The sequence below is a fragment of the Zea mays genome, chromosome 8, assembly GCF_902167145.1.
Source record: "Zea mays cultivar B73 chromosome 8, Zm-B73-REFERENCE-NAM-5.0, whole genome shotgun sequence".
Taxonomy (NCBI): domain Eukaryota; kingdom Viridiplantae; phylum Streptophyta; class Magnoliopsida; order Poales; family Poaceae; genus Zea; species Zea mays.
Window position 1 is genome coordinate 79,810,290 of NC_050103.1, and position 13,647 is coordinate 79,823,936.

Sequence of the window (13,647 nt, forward strand, 5' to 3'; positions counted from 1 at the left end):
TCAAGCCTAAGCAGGCGCCACGGGCGTGGTACGGTCGCTCCGCCTCCTACTTGGCCTCCATCGGCTTCGTCGAGGCCAAGTCGGACACCTCCCTATTCATCTACCGATGCGGCGACAGCAACATCTACCTCCTACTCTACGTCGACGACATTGTGCTCACGGCATCCACCACCGACCTCCTACAACGCACGATCGTCGCCCTTTAGCGGGAGTTCGCGATGAAGGACCTAGGGCCCCTGCACCACTTCCTCGGCATCACCGCCGAGCGTCGGCCTCAGGGTCTCTTCCTCCACCTGCGCCAATACGCTATCAACATCCTGGAGCGGGCTGGCATGTCCGACTGCAAGCCCTGCTCCACACTCGTCGACACTCAGGTGAAGCTCTCTGAGGTCGACGGGCCCCCGGTCGCTGACGCGACGTCCTACCGGAGCCTCACCGGCGCGCTCCAGTACATCACCTTCTTCAGGCCCGACATCGCCTACACCGTCTAGCATGTGTGCCTGCACATCCACACCCTGCAGGAGCCCCACCTCACCGCCCTCAAGCGGATCCTCCGCTACCTCCATGGCTCCCTCGACTACAGACTTCTCCACCGTCCACCCCCGACGACAGAGCTCGTCGTCTACACCGACGATGACTGGGTTGGCTGCCCCGACACGCGTCGGTCCACATCCGGTTATGTCGTATTCCTGAGCACCAACCTCGTCTCCTAGGCTGCCAAGCGGCAGCCCGTCGTCTCCCGCTCCAGCGTAGAGGCCGAGTACCGCACCGTGGCTAACGGCGTGGCAGAGGCCTCCTAGCTGCGGCAACGGCTCCACGAGTTCCACAGCCCCCTTCAGCGTGCCACCCTCGTCTACTGCGACAACGTCAACGCGGTCTACCTCTCCACCAATCCAGTGCAGCATCAGCGCACGAAGCACGTGGAGATCGACCTACACTTCGTCCGCGAGCGTGTCGTGCCAGTGACGTTCGGGTTCTCAGCATCCCCAGCACGTTGCAGTTCGCCGACATCTTCACCAAGGGGTTACCGTCGAGTGTATTCATAGACTTTCGAGCTAGTATCGACATATGTACAAGATAGAGTTGCGACTGCAAGGGGGTGTTAGAATCCCGTTTAGGGTTTGGGGTTCTCCCCGTGTAATTACTCTCTCACCCCTGTGTAATGGGCCAGGCCCAGTTAACTCATGTCTATTAATAATTTAATACAACACCAACCCTAAGATAGGGTTAGGGGTTTCCCACATAAACCACCTTCGTTCTGGAATAGACCTTAAAACAAGGGGGCTTGGACCTGAATCTGTCGTTGAACGACATGAGAGAGCTCCTGACTTCTGAAACCAAAGGCATGGCAGAATCCAAAGGATCACCCATCGTGACATGGCCAACATTAACCTCCAATTGACTCAAGAAGGACATCTGCCTCGAAGCATCCTCAATAACTCATCAACAACAGGCTAGCCATTTAAGGGGTCATTAATGGGACACAAAACAAATCCAGACGAAAGGCTAGGCGCCAGAGATTCCAAAGGAGCAAGAACCCCAGAATTCGAAGGGATGTGCCCCAATAAATGATCCTCAACTGAAACCTGGGTAGGGGGCAAGGGAGCGCCAGAGGGAGCGGGAACCAAGACGTTTCCAGCCAAGCCTGTGGGAGTTGAGGGGTCAGTGGGGGCAGACATCAAAGAGCCTAAGGAAGACGAGGAGCCAGGTGTCGCTAGCTCTGCAACCGAGGCACTCAGAAGAGCAGGGGAGATGCCAAGAGATCGTTGGAGGACAAACGGTGATCAAGATGGGATAGATCAGCGTCCGAGGGCCCAGCAACACATCATCACCAGCAACAGGAGGCTCTTCAACATGGAGATCCAATGAAACAGGAATGCTCTCCGGATCTAAACACCAGCCTCTTAACTTGAACGCCGATGGATCCAAACTTGGAGTCAGCGTGTACACCTTGGATCAAACAATGGTCACTAAAAAGAAGTTCTGCCATCTCAATCGCCCAAAGATGAGTAGGGATACCACGCAGTTCAACTTCAAGGAGCTGAGACAAAGCTCTACAATCGCATGCCAGGGCTTGACGAGACCACCACCGAATATGTAGACGGAGAGGAGGGGCAAAACGAGGTTGACCTCCATTGTAGATGCGACGAGCCAAGTCTTCATTGGGCAGGTAGGCAATGAAGGTGCTTGGTGCAGCTCGTCGAAGGTCGAGCACATCAGTCTGAATGTCAAACTTCAAGGAGAGTGCATCACAGACCTCCGCGACGCAAACCCTCCTAACCGAGGACAGTGATGAGCAGAGCACGACAGAGATCATCCTCAGCATGAGCGATCGTCCGGGTACGTCCGATCAGCTTCACAGGTTTGCTTTGGACCACCGGGAGAAGTGGAGGAGCGGCTGGTGAAGGCAAGGAGGGGGAACGCCAAAGGAAACGTCTTGATCAACCCGACCACCACCACCTCCATGCCTCCTCCTTCTATGTCCACGACGAGTACGCTTCTTCACATGGCCCTCAGAGGTCACGACATCACCTTCCGACGATCCCACCATGACACCGACAGAAGTCGCTCCAGGGAGAGGGGGGCGAATGACAGGCCTCCACACCAGGGAGCGCCGCGAACACGATGCCCAGGCAACCGATAGAGAAAACGCCGCACTGGATGACGACATACAACAACACAATGGGAAGGAGAAAGGTAGTTGAAGCACCTCCGACTCAGATCAACAGGAAAAGGCCTAAGGGAAGGAGATGAAGGTCGGGGGCAATGTCGACGGGAATGACGACCCACCACTTTCACCTAGTCGCTATCATCTCCGTCGACATGGGAAAAGGACGAGACCAACACGTCCTTGAATGAGCGCTGAGGTTCGAAGCAGCCTAGGGAAGAAACAAGGCCGTCGTCGTCACACCAGCGCTGAGCTTTAGAGCGACCAGCAGGTGAAGCGGCCAAAGATGGGGAGGGGGAGGTCCCTGGCACAGGGAGCAGATGGAAGTGTCCGCCGAACTTGGGGCAAGTGACGACGTGAGGATGTGGGAGGAAGTGGCACCAGGGAGAGAGGGGGAGAGAAGGCATAGGTGCGGGGAGGGAATGGGCTCCATCTCTTCTCTCTTGTCTATTGATTTAATCACCCACATGGGAGTACTCATGGCAATGAAGTAGATTGGGATGGTTGAAAGCACAAAGCGCACCATAGTTGACCCGCCAGCAAGATTAAGCAGTCAAGCCTTCCAATTAGGAAGTCGATCAGCAATTTTTCAACCCAAATCAAGAGATCATTCCTTCTGATCTTCTTGTCTGAAATCAGCATTCCCAAATAAGTGCAGGGGAAAGAGGAAGATATGCACTGAAGGATATTGCAGCCCACCTGCACCGATTGCTCATTACACCTTATTGGAATTACATAGCTTTTATGCAAATTAGACACCAATCCAGAGGCTGCGCCAAAGCAATCCAAAATCGTTTTTACACAGTTAAAGTCTTCCTCAAAAGGCTAAACAAATAGGAACACATCGTCAGCATAAATGGACAGCCTGATCCGAATATTTTCTCCCTCCAAGCTATGCAGCAGCCCCTGATTTCAGCCAGCTTAAATAAATTGTTGAGCACATCCATAACCAAGACAAACAACATAGGAGAAAGAGGATCCCTTGGCGAAGCACTCTCCTGTGCCCAATAGGATTACTAGGAGACCCATTCAAAAGCACTTGAGTAGAAGAAGAGGCCAGCAGATTTGAAATCATATTTCGCCAAACAGGACCAAATCCAAGATGAGAAAGCACTTCAATCAGAAAAGCCCATGCGACCGAATCAAAGGCTTTGGAGATGTCCAACTTCAAGAATAAACTAGAGACCCTTTTCTTGTGGAGATCGAATGTTGCACCAACATGAAGTTGTCATGAATCGATCTTCCTCTCACGAATGCACTTTGATTAGCTGCCACCAACTCATGAAGGTGAGGACCCAACCTATTAGCAAGCATTTTGGTGACCAACTTAGCAAAATTATAATTTAAGCTAATCGGTCTAAAATCCCTAGATGACATGGCATCAACCCTCTTAGGAAGAAGAGCGAGATAAGCTGAATTCAGAAGCCCCCAACTTTTGAGCATTTCCTTGATGAAGCGAATTCATAGCTGCCAACAAATCTGTCTTAATAATATGCCAACAACACTTATAAAATCTCCTTGTAAACCCATCTAGACCAGGAGCTTTGTCAGAAAGGAGAGCTCCAGTCGTGTCCCGGACCTCCTTTTCCGAGAAAGGAGTCTCCAAGACACTCAGGCCAATTGCATATTTGCATCTCTATGACAGCTTACCAGATCAAGAGTAAATGGTCTCTGAACTATAGAACCCAAAAGATTGGAAAAGAAACCATCCAAAACTTCCTGCATTTGCTCATGGTTGGTGACAATCCTTCCCTCATCCTCCAATTTGGAGATAAAATTTCTCTTCTTGCGGAGGCGAGCCTGCATGTGGAAGATTTTAGTGTTGGCATCACCTTCCGTCAAAAAGTGAATCTAGGACCTTAAGCGTGCAACTGTCCTTTCCAAAGAAGCAAGAACAAGGCAATGCTGTTTCAATTTGCGCAACAGCCATACTTCCTTTGTCATCAACATCCTGCTGTCCTGGTCCATTTCCAACCTATGCAGCACATCACGAGCTAATCCCAGCTGGGAACTGACGTTGCCGACCACACTATACCCCCAAGACTGCAACCTTCGTGCTAATCTTTTAAACATCAAAACTAGATTTAACAAGTAAAAAGTAAATAGTGCATGAAGGCCAAGTCATGGTTTGATGTACAAGGCAAGTTTGTTTCCAATACAAGTGTGTGTGTCGTGGATGCGTTGTAAATTATTTATCTCCTTAATGCAATGATACACAGCTCTTCGTATTCTAGGGCAAAAAAAAAGGAAATGCCTAAAAATAAAGAGGTAAATTTGACCAGAAATCTTCTGATTGGCATTGATTCCATACAGTGCACAAAAAAACAGCTCAGCTTATTTTGCTTATAGAACAGCAGGAAAAATTTTAAATCTTTATAAGTAACTAAAGTAAGCTAAACTGCCTTAATCTCCTTTGCTAGTTGTTTACACAAAAACATGCCAGTCCACCTTGTGGTTCAACAATTTAACAGAAGTCCATAAGGGAAGTGAAGCTAAAAAAGGAGGAACCAAACTGTGATCACTAAAATCTTGGAAAGTGTGCATAACGCTTCTCTGTACCTTGTGATACATGAAAAGAGATTCCAGAGAGTCCCTGTATGCCAGCACTGCACCAGGTGCTGCTACTGTATAAAAGAGACTTTCCTGAAAATTAAGAAAATATTAGAATACGATTGCATAGCTATTTGTGCACGTCCCCAGCTGGCAAGCCAGAGGAACTGTTTCCATGAGTGCTCATCAGGGTAAATCATGAAAGTTAAGGAAATCAATCATAAAACACAAAATGTTTCAATTATTTACTTCTGAGAGATGATCAGACACTTTCAAGACTCCAAAGTCATTCAGCCTGTCAGGAGTTGGTGGAGCTTCAGGCAACACGTGCAAATCAGCTGTTCTATTATATTCAAGAAATCGAACTGCATAATCATGAATCTGTGACCGTTGCTGGCTGGATTCTTTCGCTTCCAGTGAATTGTGACCCTATACAGATACATGGAGATTACTAAAAAAACAAATGGTGAAAAATAGTGTGTACCAGTTAAACTGGCAGGACTAAAAAGTAACTGATGAGTAACTCAATCCTCAACTTTCTCATAAACTGAAATAGCGAACCGAAGTGACAAAACCCTTCAATATGTTGGCAATTGGCATTCAAAATTTGAATATATGTGACGAAATAAAAATTACAAGATAACCACGAGAAAAGGTTATTCTAGACTACTGTCATACTTTTACTGACCTGTTCTTTTCCTGCTTTGACTCCCGAAGGATCTATCTCCTCCAGCATAGTTGAATTGTGTGGCATCACTTTAGCTGTCCTGTCAGCAGTCTGTAAAGCCTCAGCTGAACGCCAGAAACTCATGATACCCTTTGCAATGATCTTTATAACAGCTTTCTGCTTTTTCAGAATGCTTGCTTTTTCAAACTTGGCGTGGGCATCAGAGGCAATCCAATGGCACACCTGAGCTGCAGCCACACTTTTCCAAAGTCGTTCCTATTTTACAGAGACAGTGCATCAAAGAAACCAAGACTATGCACATTAACCAAGGGTAGTAATCATATTAACGTATTTACAAGGGTGATGAAGAAATATGGAGCTAAAAGAATGTGGGGCACAATAGTACACAACTTGACCTTGCAAGGGAAGTTCTCCACCAACTAGAGATTGCTCAAGATGCCCAGGCCCAAGGCCTTGTCAAATGTTGAAGTATGGTTTAAAAACCAGCCCAAAAAACACACCCTAGCCCTGTCTTCTCTAAAGAGAATAATTGCTAGATACCGCTCACGTATTGGTTGGCTCAAAGAAGGAGATGCCAATAATACACTCTTTTACAGATCAGCTAGGCATCGAAAAAACAAGAACTTTACTGGGCAGCTGGTCGATGAGGATATTGTTTGCACTAAACATGATGATAAAGAGAAGATGATACATGAGTTCTTCAATGGGCTAATTGGCACTAGTCTGGATAGAGATGTCACTATAAATCTTGATGAACTTGATATAGATCCGCTTGATTTATCTAGTTTAGAGATGCACATAACAGAAGAGGAGGTGTGGAAAACAATCTTGGAATTGCCATCAGACAAGGCCCCTGGCCCGGATGGGTTCACAGGACTTTTTTACCAAGTTTGTTGGCCTTGGCCAATAATCAAGAATGATATAATGGCAGCTATCTCTGCTGTTTGGAGCAGAAAATTCAGAAACTTTGGGCTCCTAAATAGTGCCTATATCAGTTTATTGCCAAAAAAAGAATGATGCTTTGGGGGTTAAGGACTTTAGACCAATCAGTCTAGTCCATAGCTTTGCAAAACTTTTTACCAAACTATTGGCTAATAGATTGGCTGGTCGGCTTCATCAGCTAGTGTCACCATATCAGAGTGCCTTCATTAAGGGATGGTTTATCCTGGACAATTTTATGCTTGTAAAGCACACTGCTAGATTTCTGCATCAGCAAAAGCAACCACGAATTCTCTTCAAATTGAACATCTCCAAAGCTTTTGATTCAGTCTCGTGGAGCTTTCTTTTGGAAGTGCTGCAAAAAATGGGCTTTGGTCAGATTTGGTGCGATGTCATTAGTAGACTTCTTACCACCTCTTCCACCCAGGTCCTTAATGGCATCCCTGGTGAAATGATTGAGCATAGGAGAGGGCTGCGTCAAGGCGACCCCTATCACCAATGCTCTTTATTTTGGTTATTGATGTTCTCAGTCATATCGTCTATAAGGCATCAGAGGTTGGTCTGTTACAGCCACTGGCATCTAAGCCCTTACGCCATCGAATTCCCATTTATGCTGATGGCGTGGTCCTGTTTATGCGGCCTCTTGATAGTGATATTAATTTATCTATGGATCTCATAAAACTTTTTGGCAAGGCTTCAGGTCTGAAAACCAACGTGCAGAAGAGCAGCGTTGTCCCCATACAGTGCTCTGAGGCTGATATTGTTACTATCCAGAACCTCCTCCCTTGTGAGGTCCAAGACTTCCCCTGCAAATACCTTGGAGTGCCGCTGTCCATAAAGAAATTAGCAAAAATCAGTTTCAGCCCATAATTGACCGGGTCGCCAATCGATTGTCTGGGTGGAAAGCAGACCTGTTGAGTAAAGAAGGAAGAATTCTGGTACAGCATGTTCTCACATCTATGGTCGTATATCTTGCCATTGCAATGGATCTCCCCCCATGGGCCATCAAATCAATAGATAAAATAAGAAGGGGCTTTCTTTGGAGAGGACGGAAGGATGCAAAAGGTGGACATTGTTTAGTTGCCTGGTCAAAAGTGTGTCTCCCTAAGCAGCTTGGTGGTCTTGGACTATCAAACATTCAGATCCTAAGTTGGGCTCTCAGGATGAGATGGCTATGAGATGGCTATGGTTGCAGAAAACAGACCATGGTCGTCCTTGGGCCACTTTTCACCTTCATGTTCACAAAAACGTCCAGGCTTTTTTTCATAGCGCTGTTCACAGAAGTAGGCAATGGTGCTAGGACTCACTTTTGGTCGGACAGGTGGATTCATGGGCAGCAAATCGCTGATATTGCACCTCAAGTTTTTGATAAGGTCAACAAGAGAAGGGTCCAAAGAAGGTCGGTCCAGGAAGCTCTTACTGATCATTCTCGGGTCTCCGACATCCAAGGTGCTGTAACTGCTAGTGTCATCTCTGAATTCCTCGTGCTTTGGGATCTATTATCAGAAGTGAGCCTCCAACCAGATGTGGAAGACACTCACATTTGGAGGTTCTCTCTGTTAAGGCCCATTAGGCCCAGGCCTACTACCTATATATATGACCTATAGTCCTTAAGGACTGATCATCCATTGTAAATCTCAAGGTTAGTAACATGGTAATAGAGCAGGTTACGATTAGGGTTTCCCTAATTTTCTAGCCGCCGTCGCGGCCTTCCACCATCCTCAGCCGTCGTCGCGGCCTTCTCCCTCCCCCATCCTCAGCCGCCGTCGCGACCTTCCGCCCTCCCCCATCCTCAGTCGTCGTCGCGGCCTTCCCCCACCTGCCCACGTCGTCGTTCGCCGCCCCATCCTCAGCTGCCGTCGCGGCTCGCCGTCCGCCACCGCGGCCTTCTTCCTCGCCCCGCCGTCGCGGCCTTCCCTCACCCACTGCCGCTGTCGCGCCGTGGATCTCTACCCACGTCGCCGTCCGCCGGACTTCGCGCAGGGAGGCCGTCGCGGATCTCTGCCCGCGCCACCGTCCGCCGGACTTCGCGCAGGGAGGCCGTCGCAGATCTCTGGCCGTGGATCTGCACCCTCCTGCTCCCGCCGCGCAGGGAGCCCTCGAGTGCTCGCGCCGCCGTCGCAGATACGCAGCGCAGGGACTTCGCCCTCTGGTGGCCGTCGCGGATCTCTGCCCGCGGATCTGTGTTGTCGTCGCACTTCTGCGTCATTGACTGCCCCTGCCCGAACTCCGCCCTCCTGCGCAGTCGCTGCATCTGCTGCTCTGCGACTTCGCACGGTCTCGTTCAAGACTGCAGCCGGTGTAGCCATTGTTCATCCGTTGCACCTGCTAAAGTTTTTGGTACCATTCAGCCAAGTCTTTTTCAGATCTGTTATTCTTCAGTGTTTTATTGCTCTTCAATATGTCGGCCAATGCTATTGTTGTCAATATTGTGCTTGATGGGCAGAATTATCCAGAATGGGCTTTTTGTGTTCAGACTGCATTAAGAGGTCATGGTTTACTATTTCATTTGATTGAAGATTCTCCAATTTTAGCAGCTGATAGAAGCAATGCTGCTACAATCAAGACTTGGCGGATCAATGATGGTAAGGTAATGGCTGCAATGGTCAATAGCACTAAACCAACTATGATTATGAGTCTGTCCAAATTCACTACTGCTAAGGCCATCTGGTCACATCTGAAGGATCGGTTTGTTCAGGATAGCGGTGCTCTTTTACATACCCTTATGCAGTAGACTCATGTCATTGGGCAACATGATATGTCCATCGATGAATACTATTCAGCCTTTGATCGTCTTATGAGTGCATTGACCTCCATGGTGCCTGCTTGTACAGTTGTGCCTTGCCCAGCCCATAAGTTCATTGAGAAGTTCTTTACCTACAGATTTGTTATGGGAGTTCGACCTGAATTTGATTCTCTTCGTGCAAGGCTGCTTCACAGTTCGGATACCCTCACCATGGCTCAGGCATTGTCTGAATTGCTTGCTGAAGAGACTCGTCTGAAGTCTATGTCTTCTATTACTGGTGTGAGTTCTCACAATGTGTTGGCTGCTGCTCAGAAGTCCAGACACACCTCCGTTCAGCCTTGTGAACACTGCAAAAAGACCACTCATAGGTCTGAGAACTGCTTTGCTAAGTTTCCAGAGAAGCTAGCTGATTTTCGTGTCTGTCGTGCTACTCGTGGTCGTGGTATAGGACCATCTCCTAAAGGCTCAGTTGCGGTTGCTGCTACTTTATCTGCTGGTGCTTTATCATCATCTTGGGTTCTTGATTCTGGAGCTTCATTTCATGTGACATCTGATCAGTCATGTCTGGCATCTACTACACCTGTCACCGAGGGCACTTCTGTTCAGACAGCTGATGGTACATTATGTCATGTCACCCACAAGGGTTCTCTTTCCGATACTAATTTTAATGTTCCATATTTTTTTGTACCCGAGTTATCCATGGATCTTCTATCAGTTGGTCAAATTACCGATCACAATTGTTTTGTTGGATTTGACTCATCTTGTTTTGTACAGGATCGACACACAGGTGATGTGATTGGAACTGGTCGTCGCCGTAAATCTTCACCTCGCCTCTACATCTTGGACACCTTGTGTCTTCCTTCCTACCATACCTCCACACCTCACGTGCTTGCTGCTTCGGGTCCCACGACGTCGTTTGCCCAGTGGCATCATCGTCTAGGTCACTTATGTGGATCTCGTATGTCCACTCTAATAAAGTCAGGATGTTTAGGCTCTACATGTTGAGTGTAGTTTTCATTGTAAAGGTTGTCATCTTGGAAAACAAATACAACTTCCATATTTTACTAGTGATTCTCATTTTGCTAAACCTTTTGATCTAATTCAATCTGATGTTTGGGGTCCAGCTCCATTTGTTTCCAAAGGTGGTCATAAATATTATGTCATTTTTATTGATGATCATTCTCGTTATACTTGGATTTACTTCATGAAACGCCGCTCGGAATTACCTTCTATTTATAAGTCCTTCACTCACATGCTTCACACCCAGTTTTCTGCTACTATTAAAATATTTCGTTCAGATTCTGGAGGTGAAATTTTATCTGACAATTTCCACCAGCTATTGACCTTAGAGGGTACTCTAGCTCAACTTTCTTGTCCTGGTGCTCATGCCCAAAATGGTGTTGTTGAACGCAAACACCGTCATATTATTGAGAGTGCTCGTACTATTTTGATATCTTCTTTTGTTCCTTCACACTTTTGGAGTGAAGTTGTTTCCACTAATGTGTATCTCATTAATAGACAACCATCATCTAAATTGTCTGGCAAAGCCCCGGGTGAAGTTCTTTTTGGGACTCCTCCTCGATATGATCATCTTCGTGTGTTTGGATGTGTATGTTATGTCTTGTTACCACTAGGGCTGGGCAAAAAAACCCGTAACCCGAAACCCGAATTTTGTTCGGGAATTTCGGGTAGCAACTTGCAAAACCCGAATTTATTTCGGGTAATTCGGGTCTCACAATCGGGTACCCGAATTACCCGAACTTTCATGTGTCATGTACTCATGTCATGTTTAATTATTAATTTGTCATCTATAATTATGTGTAAGTGTGCATAACTTGTGATTGTAGATTTCTTGTGTTTTATATGTCCATGTGTATCATTATTCAAAATATATTTTTATACTAATTTAATAGGGTGTATGTGGTTTTATGAAACCAACACAATAGTTCGGGAATACCCGAACCCGAAATTCCGGGTACCCGAATTTTCGTGTATTGTAAAACTCGTTGTAATTTCGGGTATCGATTCTCAAAACCCGAAATTTAAAATACACGAATTACCCGACCCGAAATTTTCGGGTAACCCGAACGCCCACGGCCCACCCCTAGTTACCACCACGTGAGCGGACCAAATTGACTGCTTAATTTGTTGAGTGTGTATTCCTTGGATACAGTCCTGAACACAAAGGCTATCGTTGTTATGATCCTTCTACTCGTCGTATTCGAATTTCTAGAGATGTGAGTTTCAATGAAAACTGCCCCTTCTTTCACAACCAGTCTACTCACTCCTCATATTATCCCACAGAGTCTACTTCTTTCATGTGTCTTCCTTCCATTCCTGCATCTGCACAATCATCTTCTATATCCACATCTGATGTTCTCATTCCCATAACACCACCTTCCACCTCCACGTCATCTTCTTCTTACTCTTCCAAACCACCTGTCATTCAAACCTACATTCGTCGTTCCTGCTCTATTCTTGCGGTTGGTCCTGATACTGATCATGTACCTAATTCTTGTCCTGACAATAATGAGTCTAATGATGTTTTTAATCAGGGATATCGTCTTCGTGATCGTGGTACCATTGAACCTCCAGATCGCTATGGTTTTCCACGAGCTGGTGTGGCAATTGTTGAACCCACTACATATCAGGAAGCTTCTAGGATTCTCGAGTGGCAGCTAGCTATGATTGATGAATTGACTGCTCTTGAACGCACTGGTGCATGGGATATCGTTCCTTTACTCTCGCATGTTGTTCCTATCACATGTAAATGGGTCTTCAAAGTTAAGACAAAATCAGATGGTTCCATTGAGAGATATAAAGCTCGTCTTATGGCTCGGGGTTTTCAACAGACTCAAGGACTTGATTATGATGAGACTTTTGCACCTGTTGCGCATATGACTACTATTCGAACCTTGATTGCAGTTGCAGCCTCATCTTCTTGGACTATATCCCAGATGGATGTCAAGAATGCTTTTCTCAATGGTGATCTACATGAAGTTTATATGCATCCTCCTCTGGGGGTTGATACTCCCTCAGGGCATGTTTGTCGTCTCCGTCGCGCATTGTATGGGCTAAAACAAGCTCCTCGTGCTTGGTTTGAGCGATTTATCTCTGTCATCATAGCTGCTGGTTTTTCTTCTAGTGAACATGATCCTGCATTGTTTGTTCATGTCTCTCCAAAAGGACGCACTTCTATTATACGTGGATGATATGCTGATTACTGGTGACAATTCAGAACATATTTCTTATGTCAAGCAGCATCTTATTAAGGAATTTCAGATGTCTGATTTGGGACCACTCAGCTATTTTTTGGGCATTGAAGTTCAGCAGACTCAAAAAGGTTTTTATCTGTCTCAGTCCAAGTATATTCAAGGTCTTCTTGATCGCTCTGGAATTACTGATACACGCATTGTTGCAACACCAATGGATATTCATTTAAAACTTCGTCCGAAGGATGGGACACCACTTGCAGACCCAACTCGGTATCGTCATATTGTGGGTAGTCTTGCTTATCTCACCATCACCAAGACCTGATATAGCTCATGTTGTTCATATGTTGAGCCAATTTGTATCAACACCAACTAAAGTTCATTATGGTCATTTGCTTCGTGTGCTTCGATATTTACACGGGACAATATCCAGATGTTTACTCTATGCGTCTGATAGCCCACTTCAGCTTCATGCGTATTCTGATGCCACTTGGGCAAGTGATCATGTTGACCGTTGTTCTGCTATAGGTTATTGTATTCTCCTTAGATCTTCTCCCATTACCTGGAAATCCAAGAAGCAAGCGGTCATATCTCGTTCTAGTGCTGAAGCCAAACTTCGGGCCCTCGCTACTACTACTGCTGAAATTATTTGGTTGCGTTGGCTCTTGGCTGATCTTGGTGTCTCTTGTGACACGTCTACACCTCTGTTATGTGATAACTTGAGTGCTATACAGATTGCTCATGATCCGGTGAAGCATGAACTTACTAAACATATCGGTGTTGATGCATCTTTTACTCGATCCCATTATCAGTAGAAGATTATTGATCTTCAATATGTGCCCTC

The 13,647-nt window shown here is 46.4% G+C and overlaps 1 protein-coding gene across 25 annotated transcripts in view; it reads right to left on the reverse strand.

The window, feature by feature from the left end:
* LOC103637041 (chromatin modification-related protein EAF1 B) overlaps positions 1-13,647 on the reverse strand; it is a 53,101-nt gene that overhangs the window by 35,533 nt on the left and 3,921 nt on the right. For 18 of the 25 annotated variants that reach the window (XR_002264701.3, XR_004851981.1, XR_002264705.2 and 15 more), the window contains 3 exons: positions 5,907-6,161; positions 5,468-5,647; positions 5,228-5,311 (listed from right to left, as the gene is read on the reverse strand). Coding sequence is in view for 10 of the 25 variants with exons in the window: in XM_020543422.1 (XP_020399011.1) it covers positions 5,228-5,311; positions 5,468-5,647; positions 5,907-6,161 (519 nt within the window). In the remaining 15 variants the exon portion in view is untranslated. Of the gene's footprint in view, positions 1-4,318; positions 4,469-5,227; positions 5,312-5,467; positions 5,648-5,906; positions 6,162-13,647 lie in introns of all 25 variants that reach the window. The other 7 variants (XR_002264699.3, XR_002264698.3, XR_004851979.1 and 4 more) reach the window with 1 other exon arrangement.